Below are 14,876 nucleotides of genomic sequence, written 5' to 3'. Positions count from 1 at the left end.
TCTCTCTACACACCTCTCTCTCTCTACACCTCTCTCTCTCTCTCTCTCTCTCTCTCTCTACACACCTCTCTCTCTCTCTCTCTCTCTCTCTCTCTCTCTCTACACACCTCTCTCTACACACCTCTCTACACACCTCTCTCTCTCTCTCTCTCTCTCTCTCTCTCTCTCTCTCTCTCTCTCTACACACCCCTCTCTCTCTACACACCCCTCTCTCTCTACACACCCCTCTCTCTCTACACACCCCTCTCTCTCTACACCCCTCTCTCTCTCTACACCCCTCTCTCTCTCTACACCCCTCTCTCTCTCTCTCTCTACACCCCTCTCTCTCTCTACACCCCGCTCTCTCTCTACACCCCGCTCTCTCTCTACACCCCTCTCTCTCTCTACACCCCTCTCTCTCTACACCCCTCTCTCTCCACACCTCTCTCTCTCCACACCTCTCTCTCTCCACACCTCTCTCTCTCCACACCTCTCTCTCTCTACACACCCCTCTCTCGCTCTACACACCCCTCTCTCTCTACACCCCTCTCTCTCCACCCCTCTCTCTCTCCACCCCTCTCTCTTTCTACACCCCTCTCTCTACACCTCTCTTTCTCTACACCTCTCTCTCTCTACACCTCTCTCTCCACACCTCTCTCTCCACACCTCTCTCTCCACACCTCTCTCTCCAAACCTCTCTCTCCACACCTCTCTCTCCACACCTCTCTCTCCACACCCCTCTCTCTCTACACCCCTCTCTCTCTACACCTCTCTCTCTCTCCACACCTCTCTCTCCACACCTCTCTCTCTCCACACCTCTCTCTCTCCACACCTCTCTCCACACCTCTCTCTCTCTACACCCCCCTCTCTCTCTACACCCCTCTCTCTCTCTCTACACCCCTCTCTCTCTCTACACCCCTCTCTCTCTCTACACCTCTCTCTCTCTACACCTCTCTCTCCACACCTCTCTCTCCACACCTCTCTCTCTCCACACCTCTCTCCACACCTCTCTCCACACCTCTCTCTCTCTCTCTCTCTCCACACCTCTCTCTCTCTCTCTCTCTCTACACACCCCTCTCTCTCTACACCCCCCTCTCTCTCTACACCCCTCTCTCTCCACCCCTCTCTCTCCACCCCTCTCTCTCCACCCCTCTCTCTCTCCACCCCTCTCTCTCCACCCCTCTCTCTCTCCACCCCTCTCTCTCTCTCTCTCTCCACACCCCTCTCTCTCTCTCTCCACACCCCCCTCTCTCTCTCTCCACACCTCTCTCTCTCTCTCTCTCTCTCTCTCTCTCTCTCTCTCCACACCTCTCTCTCTCTCTCTCTTTCCACCTCTCTCTCTCTCCACACCTCTCTCTGTCTACCTCTAAGTGGCAGCCGGAGCCTGATCGCACTGCTTGTCCTTTACAAATAAATAAAAAGGATTGGCATAGACAATAGGTCTCGCCTTTGGTGCCTTATAAGTGTTTAGCGATGCAACAGTTAATGTTGTTGCACAAAGGATATTGTGCTGCCTATCTAAATACTTATAAGGTCCCAAAAGCGAGACCTATTGGCTATGCCAATGCTTGTCGCACACACCTGTCTCTCTCTCTACACACCTGTCTCTCTCTCTCTCTCTCTCTCTACACACCTCTCTCTCTACACACCTCTCTCTCTCTACACCTCTCTCTCTCTCTCTCTCTCTCTCTCTCTCTTTCTCTCTCTCTCTCTACACACCTCTCTCTCTCTCTCTCTCTCTCTCTCTCTCTCTCTCTCTCTACACACCTCTCTCTACACACCTCTCTCTACACACCTCTCTCTCTCTCTCTCTCTCTCTCTCTCTCTCTCTCTCTCTCTCTCTCTCTCTCCACACCCCTCTCTCTCTACACACCCCTCTCTCTCTACACACCCCTCTCTCTCTACACACCCCTCTCTCTCTACACCCCTCTCTCTCTCTACACCCCTCTCTCTCTCTCTCTCTCTACACCCCCCTCTCTCTCTCTACACCCCGCTCTCTCTCTACACCCCGCTCTCTCTCTACACCCCGCTCTCTCTCTACACCCCGCTCTCTCTCTACACCCCTCTCTCTCTCTACACCCCTCTCTCTCTACACCCCTCTCTCTCCACACCTCTCTCTCTCCACACCTCTCTCTCTCCACACCTCTCTCTCTCCACACCTCTCTCTCTCTACACACCCCTCTCTCGCTCTACACACCCCTCTCTCTACACCCCTCTCTCTCCACCCCTCTCTCTCTCCACCCCTCTCTCTTTCTACACCCCTCTCTCTACACCTCTCTTTCTCTACACCTCTCTCTCTCTCTCTACACCTCTCTCTCCACACCTCTCTCTCCACACCTCTCTCTCCACACCTCTCTCTCCACACCTCTCTCTCCACACCTCTCTCTCCACACCCCTCTCTCTCTACACCCCTCTCTCTCTACACCTCTCTCTCTCTCTACACCTCTCTCTCCACACCTCTCTCTCTCCACACCTCTCTCTCTCCACACCTCTCTCCACACCTCTCTCTCTCTACACCCCCCTCTCTCTCTACACCCCTCTCTCTCTCTCTACACCCCTCTCTCTCTCTACACCCCTCTCTCTCTCTACACCTCTCTCTCTCTACACCTCTCTCTCCACACCTCTCTCTCCACACCTCTCTCTCTCCACACCTCTCTCCACACCTCTCTCTCTCTCTCTCTCTCCACACCTCTCTCTCTCTCTCTCTCTCTACACACCCCTCTCTCTCTCTCTCTCTCTACACACCCCTCTCTCTCTACACCCCCCTCTCTCTCTACACCCCCCTCTCTCTCTACACCCCTCTCTCTCCGCCCCTCTCTCTCCACCCCTCTCTCTCTCACTCCACCCCTCTCTCTCTCCACCCCTCTCTCTCTCTCTCCACCCCTCTCTCTCTCCACCCCTCTCTCTCTCTCTCTCTCTCTCCACACCCCTCTCTCTCTCTCTCCACACCCCCCTCTCTCTCTCTCCACACCTCTCTCTCTCTCTCTCTTTCCACCTCTCTCTCTCTCCACACCTCTCTCTGTCTACCTCTAAGTGGCAGCCGGAGCCTGATCGCACTGCTTGTCCTTTACAAATAAATAAAAAGGATTGGCATAGACAATAGGTCTCGCCTTTGGTGCCTTATAAGTGTTTAGCGATGCAACAGTTAATGTTGTTGCACAAAGGATATTGTGCTGCCTATCTAAATACTTATAAGGTCCCAAAAGCGAGACCTATTGGCTATGCCAATGCTTGTCTCTCCTTCCTTTTCAACCAAACCAGCTGCCACAGTTCCTTAGAAGTTCCGTGATTTTGCCCAACCTCCAAACACCAAATGTCACGTTGCCGCCTCGCCTCACCGCTCAGATTAATCTCCTGCCGGCTCCCATGGGCACCATCAGCAGCTCCCTTTGCTGGTTCCTCGCGCTCAGCCTGCCGTCAGCCGGTTCCGTGCTCTGAACCCCTTCAGAGCCACCTTGGAGTTCTACGAGCTTTTTCCGCTCACAGCGCCAGCAGAAGTTCAGCCGGGATTGTGTTTGTGGCTATATATATTCAACACCGCTCAGTGCGTTTTCTCTCCTTTGATGCGGGTCCACACTTCGAGAGGCGGTGAAGGTGATTACAGCACGAGGGACGGTGAATTTCCAGCGCTACAGACCGCCAGAATCGAGTTTTCCCGTTCGGCATTCAGCGGCGTTCAGCGGGCGCACATTGCTCTGCCGTCTCCATTGCCGAGGGGAGGAGAACCGATCACCTGTGTCTACCCAATATTCAAATATTCAAAAAAACGATGATATTCTTGATAACGATATTACTTACCTGAAAAAACCATATTCTTGACAACAATATTTCTGCATCACAATATTTTTTCCTGATATTTCTGGCTCTCGATATTTAAAACTTTATTTTTGTCTAAATACCGCTGTGAAGTATTGATGATCAGAAAACCAACATTGTTTTTATTGGACCATTGTGGAGATGAGAGTGCCTTGTAAAAGCCATGGACCTCCAGAATGTCTCTGTATACAAGATTATTTTCCTTCTCTAACACTAATCCCCACCCAGGCTTCCCGAGCTCCCCAACATCTTTCCCTTTATTCTGAGTTTATTTATACCCGAAAGTGGCACTTTGTGCCTTTGTGTTTTGCCAGTTGTTAGGAAGAAATATAGTCTCGTACAATAGGTTCCTTGGTGAAATGAATAATAATAGGGTAACATTCTGAAAAATCATTCAGCGTACTTACTTCTATAACAAGGTATGGGACGGTGACCTGGTTCCTGACATATTTCTCTTGTTCACCAGAATGGCGGCGTGTGGCTTAGAGGTGTGGGGCAGTGCAGGCTCTGAACTTCATGGCTCCTGTTGCTCAGAACCACCCAAATCATGTGACTGCTTTGTTGCCCTCCCTCCTTCTACGTCATCCCAAGTGGTGGTCTTTGGTAAGAACTCAGATCGGCCAAGAGATGAGGTGCAGGAGGTGGTTCACTTTCCTGCTGCTGATCACGGATTAGGAGAAAAGGTCATGGTGAGTATACTCTATTTTTCTGCTCTGTGTGTCCTGCTATTTTTTTTTTACTATTGTTCGAAAATGCTCATAGTCACATCAGATTTCTAGGCAAACATTCTTGCGTCGTTATCGCAGGCAGGATATGAGGCACCCACCTCCCAAGTGTTCAGGCAACCCTGCAGTTCAATGTAACCATTTGTTTCGTCACACCCCACATCAGGCAGGACATTCATGTGTGGGGGAAATCCAACTCCAAACACCCTTCCCCTCACACCTAAACAAATAAGCATTTTACTCTGCAATGTCGCTAACTTCCTTGCAATATGGTAGAAGAATGCTTCCTTTTTCTCATGCAAAAATCACTGGCGGCTCTCTGTTCGTTTAAAATGTATCCATGAGCATTAGTAAGTGTCTGGCTTAAGAGAGGAACGAGCAAAAGTAAGGAGGGAGAGAGAGAGAAATTTATAGAGTACCCTAGAGCTTCCTCCACAGTAAAGTCACTGAACCGAATACTTAGTCTGCAGTAGGGTTAACAGAGTGTTACTCTGACATATGTAAGACACGGACCCCTCACCTGCACGCTTTATCTCATTCATCATAGTGGTCGCACCTCACCCGCAGAAACATTACTAGGTAGGCTCACCCACGGCTCCTTTTTTAATGAATGGATGGCTATGGTATTATAGCACAATATTGACCTTTAAAAGAGATGTCCTAGCACTTGTTTGTGGCCAATTGTGGACTGTGGCAAAGAGTCATGCCCACTTCAAGGAATAATCACAGCCTTGTCAGGGTGAACCCTTTAAGTCACAAAAGTTTAACCCGAGTTCACCTCTCTGGTAGTTATGGTAGAGAGCAGACAGGCTTAATTTAAGGTAATGTGTAAACTATTTATGTAGTACCAAAACAGAAATAAAGTAAAAAGGCCTAACAATATAAATCCCAGACCAAACTAGAAAAATAGGGTAAAATGTAATGAACAAAATTCCACCAAATTTCTTTAAAAAAAATAAATAATTAACAAGGGTAACCGGAGGTATGAATTTTTCACATTTTAGGTAGAAATAGCATGAAGAAGAGATAGGCACCAGTTAAAGCCTATAGTCACTTTGGACCGTGCCCTAGCTGCAATTTCAGGCTGACTGTGATGAAAACAGGGTCAGATACACCAACTAAGGTTGGTTACACCAACGAGGTACCACATTTATGCCTAGCATTAGCTAGTGGAAGGGGGCCCCCTCCCTAACTAATGGGGTAAAAGATCTTAGGCACTGATCTACCTTTGCAAAAATTCCTGTTTGCCTTACTGCAAACTAATCCAAAATTCCATGCGCTAGGACATTCTCAAGATGGTGAATATCATCGTCCGCACTATATTTGGGCTATGAGGGCTTGGGGTGTGTATGGGTAGTGTACTATATGAATCCTAGTGCTATCCCACATCTAACACTAAAATCCAGTAATCTGCATTTGTTTTTGTGCTAAGTATGCAATTCTTAGCACCAAGAAACCTAATCGTGAACATGCGCTCAATAAACGTCACTTAAAATAACAACGTACTCTTTCGGTTTCTCCTAGGATTGGATCCCATTCTCTGGACCTCCCTTACAGGACTTTGGGAGACTAAAAGCAGCCTCTGCTCATTGCAATTCCCCCCTACAGCCTTCAGTAATTTCCACACTCCACTCTGTAACCATCAGGAATCATTACTCCACCAGATGTTGACTTCTCTAATTTTCTTAAATGGGACCTGGATCCCCACTACTATCTTTAAAAAAAAAATGAATGTGCTCCAATCTGCAGCCTCATTCCTTTAGCTCTCCACAGGTACTGTATCTTTCTCCCAGTTCTTTTGCCTGAAAGGGTTTATCTCCTCTTCTTCTAGTGCACATATGTGGAAGTGGATCAAGTCCCCAGGACTCATGCAGTGATCCTCAGCCGCCCAGCATGGATCTGGGGAGCAGAAATGGGAGCAAATGAGCATGGGGTGTGCATTGGCAATGAGGCGGTGTGGACCAAGGAGCCTGTGGCCGAAAAGGATGCCCTATTAGGAATGGACTTAGTCAGGTAAGACCCCTAGGATGTCTATATGCTAGAGGAAAGGCCAAGCAATGCCTGCAGTGGCTTCTGGTAGGAAATAGAGTTGCATTTAGAAATGGTAATTGAACCTACCACCATAATTTCCCACTATAAAAGTATACGGTACACATTGTAATGAAAGTCTGGTAGTCGAGGTGTAATTTATTGAAGATGAGACAACCTCAGACTTTCCATGCATAACCAACACTCCAACATTCCACACAGCACATTCACATTGGCTGAACTGCAAGGACCAAAGTACCAGGGAAGATGCATAGATAAGATATAACACCCTTTTATAAAACACAATAAGATATAGGAATGCAAGATGAAATACAGCCTTTAGATGAGGGCTCATGCAAAGAGAAAATACATGCGATGTAACACACCTTTCCCCTTTATCAAAAACACAAAAATATAGCGGATGCAACCTGGTCACAAAGCATTTACTTTAAAATCACAAGTTGCTGAACAAAAAACTGAGGAAGAATCCTATCAGTCCTACATCACCATACAAAATGAAAGAAACAAACAATGCCGCTCCTATTACCACCACAGACCACACCAACTAGCCAGACAAGCACAACAGGTGGCATACATAACACAGCACGACACATCAACCAACAGTAGCAAACACTCACACAATTTGGAAAAAAAAACTCTTAAGTCAAATACTGAATCAAAGAACACTTGTTCTCACACAGAAGTAATGGGTAAGTTTCGCCCCTCTCATTCATCCCCAAGCATGGGCTACTCGTATAAAACGTCGAAATGGGCGACTTCCACATCAAACCGATATCCCTCATGCAAGGGCATCTCTTGCAAAATGTAGAAACTGATGACTTCCACTCCAAACCTTCATCCCTCATGTAAGGGCATCAAGTGTAAAGTGTAATATTGGATGAATTCCACCCCACACAGTCATCCCTCGTGTAAAGGCATATAGTATACACTGTAGAAATGTAGCAATGCAACATGATAGTAAAATAAGTGGTGACTCCTGCATAAAGGAAACTTGACCATCGAAAGGAATTCATCACGCACCAGAAATGAATACTGGAAGGAAAAGACAAACACACTGTAAATAAAACATCATGGCAGAAACACAGTAAAGATACCCACGCACAGGCAACGCAACCCATAAGAATAATATTGGAAGTAAAAAATCCAGTAGAAGATTTAAGTAATTTATTCAGCAGCACAGCAACATATACCAGACTAGTCAATAGGAATGTCCAATGCAACTGACCCACAAGCTGACACAACCCATGAGTTCCAGAATGGAATAAGAACACAGATCATAACATGCACAGCTATGGGATACTTCAGAACAAGTAGAATGATGGTCGCATGCAGGGGCATGCGAGGATGTAACATACCTCCCTTATATAATGAAAAGAGAGGCCAGGCAGGGGAGGAAGGAGAGGGACGCAGAAGAGAGAGCAAGGACGTATTTAACAAAATCTGACAACCTTCTGGAAAGTTGTCTAATGTAAAGGCCAGCATTTGTAAAGCTCACAGCTACCTCCGACGGAGGTGTCCCGGCGCTGGGGGTGGTCGGGAAGATTAAGCAAGCTATTGCCCAGAGTCACATGGTGCTGGGCTCACCTGCCGCCGGAGCCGGGGTTCGAACCAAGAACCTTGTGGTCCAGTCAGGCACCCTGGCTGCTGCGCCACACCTCTTCCACATGCAACATGGATCTTTGACTCTAGAACCAACAGTATCTTCAGAACAATTGTTTGCTTCAGAGCGTGAACTGGTGGCCATATCCCGGTCAAACGTGTGAACAGAAACTCCCATCCTTACCTAAGAATATTCTGTAGATCGATCATGAACATTAAAGGTACAGGAACCATTAGGACATCTAGCAACACGTTTAACGTTCCACAACTTGCCATCCTGAGTGATAACACTGTTTGCAAATACTTTAGTAATCTTTATGACCTTACTAAATCTTCCTGAACACTTACTAATGAGGCCAGGTTTCCTGATTTTCACCCAGTCCCCTACCTTAACATCATGAGATTTAGTTTTCCACTTATTGTCATACCACAACTTTGTTTTACACTGTTTAGTTTTCACTCTTTCCACAGCACAATTCACCATCTTCTCAAACACAATTCCCTTTTTACACTTCTCCTTGAACCACTGGAGACATAGCTTGAACGCAGGATTCCTTCCCTTTAAATGGCCGAAAGGACTAACCTCAGTATTAGTATGTGGGGTGATGCGATATAAACCACAACCTTTCTCTTAGAAATGTTTTCCAATCACCTCCCAACTTGGTAACATCAGACACATAACCCTTCAACACTCGGTTGAAGCGCTCAAGCTGACCGTTTTCATGTGGTTCATATAATAAAGTGGTTACATGTCTGATGTCATGACATTTCAGAAACTCCTCCATCTCCGTTGAAGTGAGCTGCACCCCATTATCTGTAACAAGAACTGACGCACAACCCTCTCTGGCAAATACTTCTTTAAAGAATTCTAGAACAATCTTAGTTGTAGAGTGCGGCACAAACTTCAACTCCGGCCACTTTGAATGATAATCCACCAGGACCAATGCATACCGTGAATCAAAAGGCAAACACATGAACGGACCAGAAATGTCAAAAGCCAATTTTTACCATGGCTCATCAGGCCACTCAGATTTTTTTAAAGGAGGAACGTTCAGTTATAATATCTTCTCACTAGACATTCACACATCACACTCCCTGACTGTACGATCAACCATGCTATCCATTTCCGGCCACCAAAAGTAATTCCTCACCAGGCGTTTCATGGCAGACATGCCTGGATGAGACTTATGTGCCAACTTCAAGATCAAATCTTGCACTCCAGTGGGTGCCACACACTTCCCACTTTTGTACATAAGTTCTCCATCCAACTCTAGCTCATCTGCAACCTTAAACATGGGCATGACTTCAGCACTAAGATCCTTCTTGGCCATCCCCACAGGATGTACTGTTTGATAGTCTGCCATAACGAATCTTCCTTCTCACGCAATCTCCACAAGTCTTCTGAAATATCTTCAAACTCACCGGAAACAACATCTTGGATAGTGGTAACAACATCAGACTCATTCAAGCTCTCAAATTCATTTTGTTGACAAGGATGACGCGACATGAAATCGGCCATCACATTGTTCTTGCCAAGAACAAACTCGGTCTTAAAACAATACTCCTGTAACCTGGAAGTGAGCCTTACAATGTGCGCAGTAGAGTTCCATCCTCCCCCTGGAGAGAAGATATTACCAAGGTGTTTGTGGTCTGTTCTTAGAAAGAACTTACTCCCCCACACATAATTTCGATAGTGTTCAATCGCCCAGACATAAGCTAATAATTATTTTTCGATAACTGCATACCTGCGCTCCGTTTCGTTCAAAGTACAGGAGACAAAACCTACATTCAATTCCTCTTTTCCACATCTCTGCGACAACACCCCACCAATGCCGTACAAACTTGCATCCACTGTAATCACACACTTTGTTCATGCAGAACGGTTTCAAGGTGGAAGCCTTGAGAATATCCTCTTTGATGGACATGAAAGCTTTCTGCTGCTCCTCTTTCAACTCAAATGGCGCTTTACGTCAACAACTTCCTTAATGGTTCTATTTTTGTTGCAAAGTTGCTAAAAAACTTACTGTAGTATTCGCACATACCTGCAAATGACAACAGTGGCTCCTTGTTGGTGGAAGCGGGTGTATTGACAGTTCATCTACATTGGATGTTTTTTGGAACCACACCATTACCTTAAGGTGTGCCCTAAATACTCTACAGCATCTTTGAACATTTTACATCTATGTGCCTTAAGAGTCAAACCAGTTGTTTTAAGCTGTCACACACTTCCATCAAATGTTTCAGGTTCTCCTCATTAGGTGAAAAGATTAATATGTCATCTTGAAACCTTTTACTAACATGTCTACGGCTCTGAAAATATTGAACATGACCCTTTGGAATACCGAGGCAGCCAAAGCTAACCCAAACGGCATCCTAGTCTACTGATCCAAACCCTGCGGGGTAATAAACACTGTTAACATCTTAGACTCCTCAGACAACAGAATCTGGTGATAAGTTGACCTTAATTCGAGGGTGGAGAAAACTTTGGCCCCTTCCAACATTGACACTACTTCATGTATGTTCGGGAGGGGGTGACAATCCACCACAATGCCAGCATTCAATGCCCTGAAATCCACACACACTCAATTTTTGGTCCGGTTTGAGAACCAAAACAATGGGTGAAACCCACTCAGCTGAGTCTATTGGTTCTATGATGCCTTCACTAACCAACTCATTTAGCATATTTTCTCATTCTTCTCTGACATTGATGGGTACCCCTCTTACGTTTCTGCTTAACAGGTATGTTGTTGTTTTTAAGTTTGATTTTATGTGAGTAATCTTTCAATCTACCTAGTACGTCTGTAAAAACCTCTTTAAACTTTTCCTTGATGAAAACGTTTTTGTCTTCACACCCTGTGACTGCTGCATTTTTTAGATAAACACCTTCATCTAACAAAACAGATCTTTTGAACTGGGATTGGAATGATACCCGATTTCCATCGGCCTATCCAACCCAAGACATTCACGCCTTTAACAGCAATATACAGTTTAACTAGTGCAACCCAGCTTTTAAAACGTAGGGAAATCTTGAAATACCCCTCCATATCGATCTTAGAGCCATCAAAACTCTCCACTACAATGTCAGGTGGTAAAATGTGCTTAAAATGATATGCTTCACTAAGTTTTTCCTTATAATATTGTTTTGAAATTATGGTCCATGGAGATCCTGAATCTGCCATGAGCTCTACCTCTACCCCTGTGACTTCCACTGTACACATGGGCGCTTTCTTGATAGACTTATCCTCTTTGTCATTTAAGTTAGATACTTCCTCTACAATGGATACCACAAAACCTTTGTTGTTCATCAGGACAACATTCACACTTCTACCTACTGTCACATCTTTCTGAAGTGCAAGATACTTTGCCACGTGTTTGTGGTGCGCCTCTCCTTTGATCCTTGCACACACGTGCGGTGTCCCATTCTCCCGCATTTTCTACACTCCTTATTTAATGTTGGACGTTCCCCATAAGACACCATATGTGTCCTACTACCACACCTATAACAAGCTCCAGCTCTGTCATCCCTGTCAAATTTTCTCAAACCCCCATTGTTACTCATGCGAGATGTATTTAATCCTGACCTGGAAGCTTTGTTGCACTGATCCTTTTAACGTTTGCACATACTTCTTCGCTTTTCTCAGTCTTATTGTTCACATTCCTTACTGTGTGCGTCCACTTTTCAGACTGAGACTGTTCCAAAGCTTTGGCTGTAGAAAAAGCTTCCGAAAGTTTTGGATTGCCCATTACTCATAATTGTTCCTGGTTTTTTTTGCTTTTACAATGAACAATAATCTGATCATCTCATCATACATATTTCCAAAATTGCACTGCATGCTTAGAGATCTTAGTGCAGTTAAAAAGTCATCAAAAGAATAATTTTCAGTTTGTGCCCTGGTATAAAATTTGAACCTATTGAGTGCTTTGTTTGTGGTAGGCTTGAATCTCTGTTCCATTCTTAGCAGAGCTTCTTTATAAACATTGGCTTCAACATCACCCTCTGCAGCTGTAACTCGAGGTAAAGCTCTAAAAATAACTTGTCCTTCAGATCCCAAGCAATGTAAAAAAATACTTTTTTTTCTCTCTGCACCTATGCGTTCTCCATCAATAGCCCTCATATTGAGAAACTCTTCCTTCCACCTTGTCCACGGTAAAAAAGTTGCATGCGGACCAAACTGCATCTTAAATAGTATCACAACATCTTAAATATGTGGTATAACACATGTAAGTATGTGTGGATAACTTTTTAAAATAGTTATACCAACATTTTTTGTCTTTTTCGTTGAGTGAGGCCCCCACTAAAATAAAGCTTATTTGTGAGCCAGCCAGCCAGGGACAAATCTCTCAACTTTGGACCACGATGACCATTTTCCACTGTATTTACCCTCAAATACCAGTTGTAGTTGTGAAATACTCTTTCAGTTTTACCTCAAAAAGGAAACTCTGAATTGTTTCCGATGGTGCACAATCAGTGTTGCTATGGAGCCTCAAATACACAAAAATGCAACCAAAATGGCCGCCACGTTGCGTCTGACGTCACCACGTTGCGTGCGTCACGTCTCGTTGATGCTCTTCAAACAGAGTCAGTGCTGGAATTCTCTGTCAGCGCTGCGTGTTCCTAGTTCCTTGCAGGCTTTCGCACATGAAATTCAGGTATTTGTTTTTTTTAAAAAAAAAAATGCGCTCGCTCCACACTTACGGTTATTTTATGCGCTGATTCCCCTCAGTGGCCAAACAGTATACATTTTCCACCGCAAGTCCAGTCCTCAACCGCAACGAAGTGGATAAATTGCACACCACAGTTCCTTGCGTCAAAAAGCACTGCACACCTCACATATCCTTCTTGTGGGTTCAGGAACACACCGCTCCTGTGCTGCACACGGTTCTTGACAGGCGTATCCCACCCTCGTCACCAATTATTGCAAGTAAAAAATCCAGTTGAAGAGTTAGGTAATTTATTCAGCAGCACAGCAACATATACCAGACTGGTCAGCAGGAATGTCCAGTGCAACTGACTCCCAAGCTGACACAACCCCGTAGTTCCAGAATGGAATAAGAACACAGATCATAACATGCACAGCTATGTGATACATCAGAACAAGTAGAATGATGGTCGCATGCGAGGATGTAACATATAACCTGGTATCTTTAACCACCACATTCCCACTCACAGGGAATTTTAGAAAAGATAACTTTCAAGCCATAGTCCTTGCACACTTTCAAACTATGCACCAGAAAGAAATCACATGCACATAGGAATTCAGCACTCAAGTAAACATGGTACAATAAGCATACTACTGAGGGAAACAATAATATGAGAAAAAGGCAGCAAATATGAACAGTATGTAATGTCCTGGACATCATGGCACAAAGTGAGCATACTGTTGGGCAGCAATATGGACTTTAGAATGCCAACATAAAAATAAAAGATTAAATAGCATACATGAATTACAGCAATCTGTTCTGAAACTACATGCAACATCACACATCGAAAAAGCTGCAGAGCCTGACCATTTGCCGAATATGGCCAAGTTCCAAACACTTAACACTAAGAGCCTATTCTAGGGCTCTCACATATCATCATCCACATAATTTTCATTTCGGGTACCAAACGACATCCCGGTGACAAGTGGCTACTACACTCTAGACCTTGAGGCTCATAAAATATTGCCAACGTATAACACTGTTATCCAGTTTTAGGGCTCATCTGTCTCACCATTCGCCAAATGTGCTATTGTAAGTTATGACAACGAGATCTCGGTGCGTCGTGGAAGCATCATAAAATATTTTTCCACTACGCAGTACCCGGCGAGGTTGAGAAATGCCAGGAAAGAAATATGGCGGCACGTAGGAAAGATCTGTGCTGGTTGGCTCCAGTCGCTTGCGTGCACTAAACGTCGTTGCACTCCATGCGTTGTGGACAGCACTGGGGAGGTGCAGCTGCTAGTTCACGCAGCGCTTTCACACAACCTCATGACAACTTTAAGGGGATGCCCGCACCCTCTAGGCCAACTCACAAGATAGAAAATTGCAGGCTTGTGCATCAAATTCCAAGCAAGACACGGCTCGAGCATCAGTAACAGCTGCTAGACAATGCGTCAGCCAAAACTCCATTTCCAATACACTTCATACTTGCAGGCGATCCTAGAATCTGGTTAAACTACAGTGAAACATACCCATATTTCACTTCAGGCCACCGAACACAGATACTGTCGGTGCGTGCCACCTCCACCAACCTCGCAGGTCAAACATCAGGTTACCAATTAAATTCAGGTTTAATCTTCCACATGTAGCTGACTGTTAACCATACTCTGCCTGTAGGCTGTCCGATGAGATAGGACACTGGTGATGTGCTGACATAACTCGCTGTGAAGATACTTTTTCTTGTAGCACTTGCTAGGTTCTGTAAATAAAACGCTGCCAGTTCCTTCATCCAAGCACTGACCGATCCTTCAAAATACAACATAGATGGTCATGCTCAGTGCACTGCAGGTTCTCATGAAAACCAAACCATGTAAATAACAGAAGCACGCCCTGGATGGGGCCATTCGATGTAGAGGACACTTGTGGGGCAACAAGGCATTCTGTTACTGTCTGAAATCATATTTCTTAGCGCTGTTAGGTTCATCAGTAGTTCAATCTTCAGTTTCCTTTACCTATTTTCAGTAGATACACCAGTAGCCGAATTGTAATTAAAGATGATTTATTTAG

At 45.1% G+C, this 14,876-nt stretch overlaps 1 protein-coding gene across 1 annotated transcript in view; it reads left to right on the top strand.

The window, feature by feature from the left end:
* SCRN2 (secernin 2) overlaps positions 1 to 14,876 on the top strand; it is a 172,681-nt gene that overhangs the window by 77,613 nt on the left and 80,192 nt on the right. Inside the window, exons 2-3 of the mRNA XM_085649979.1 lie at positions 4,262 to 4,484; positions 6,352 to 6,533. Coding sequence (XP_085506105.1) covers positions 4,262 to 4,484; positions 6,352 to 6,533 — 405 coding nt within the window. The remainder of the gene's footprint in view (positions 1 to 4,261; positions 4,485 to 6,351; positions 6,534 to 14,876) is intronic.

This window comes from Triturus cristatus, chromosome 3_2 (assembly GCF_964204655.1).
Source record: "Triturus cristatus chromosome 3_2, aTriCri1.1, whole genome shotgun sequence".
NCBI lineage: Eukaryota > Metazoa > Chordata > Amphibia > Caudata > Salamandridae > Triturus > Triturus cristatus.
This window is presented reverse-complemented; position numbering and strand designations above follow the sequence as displayed.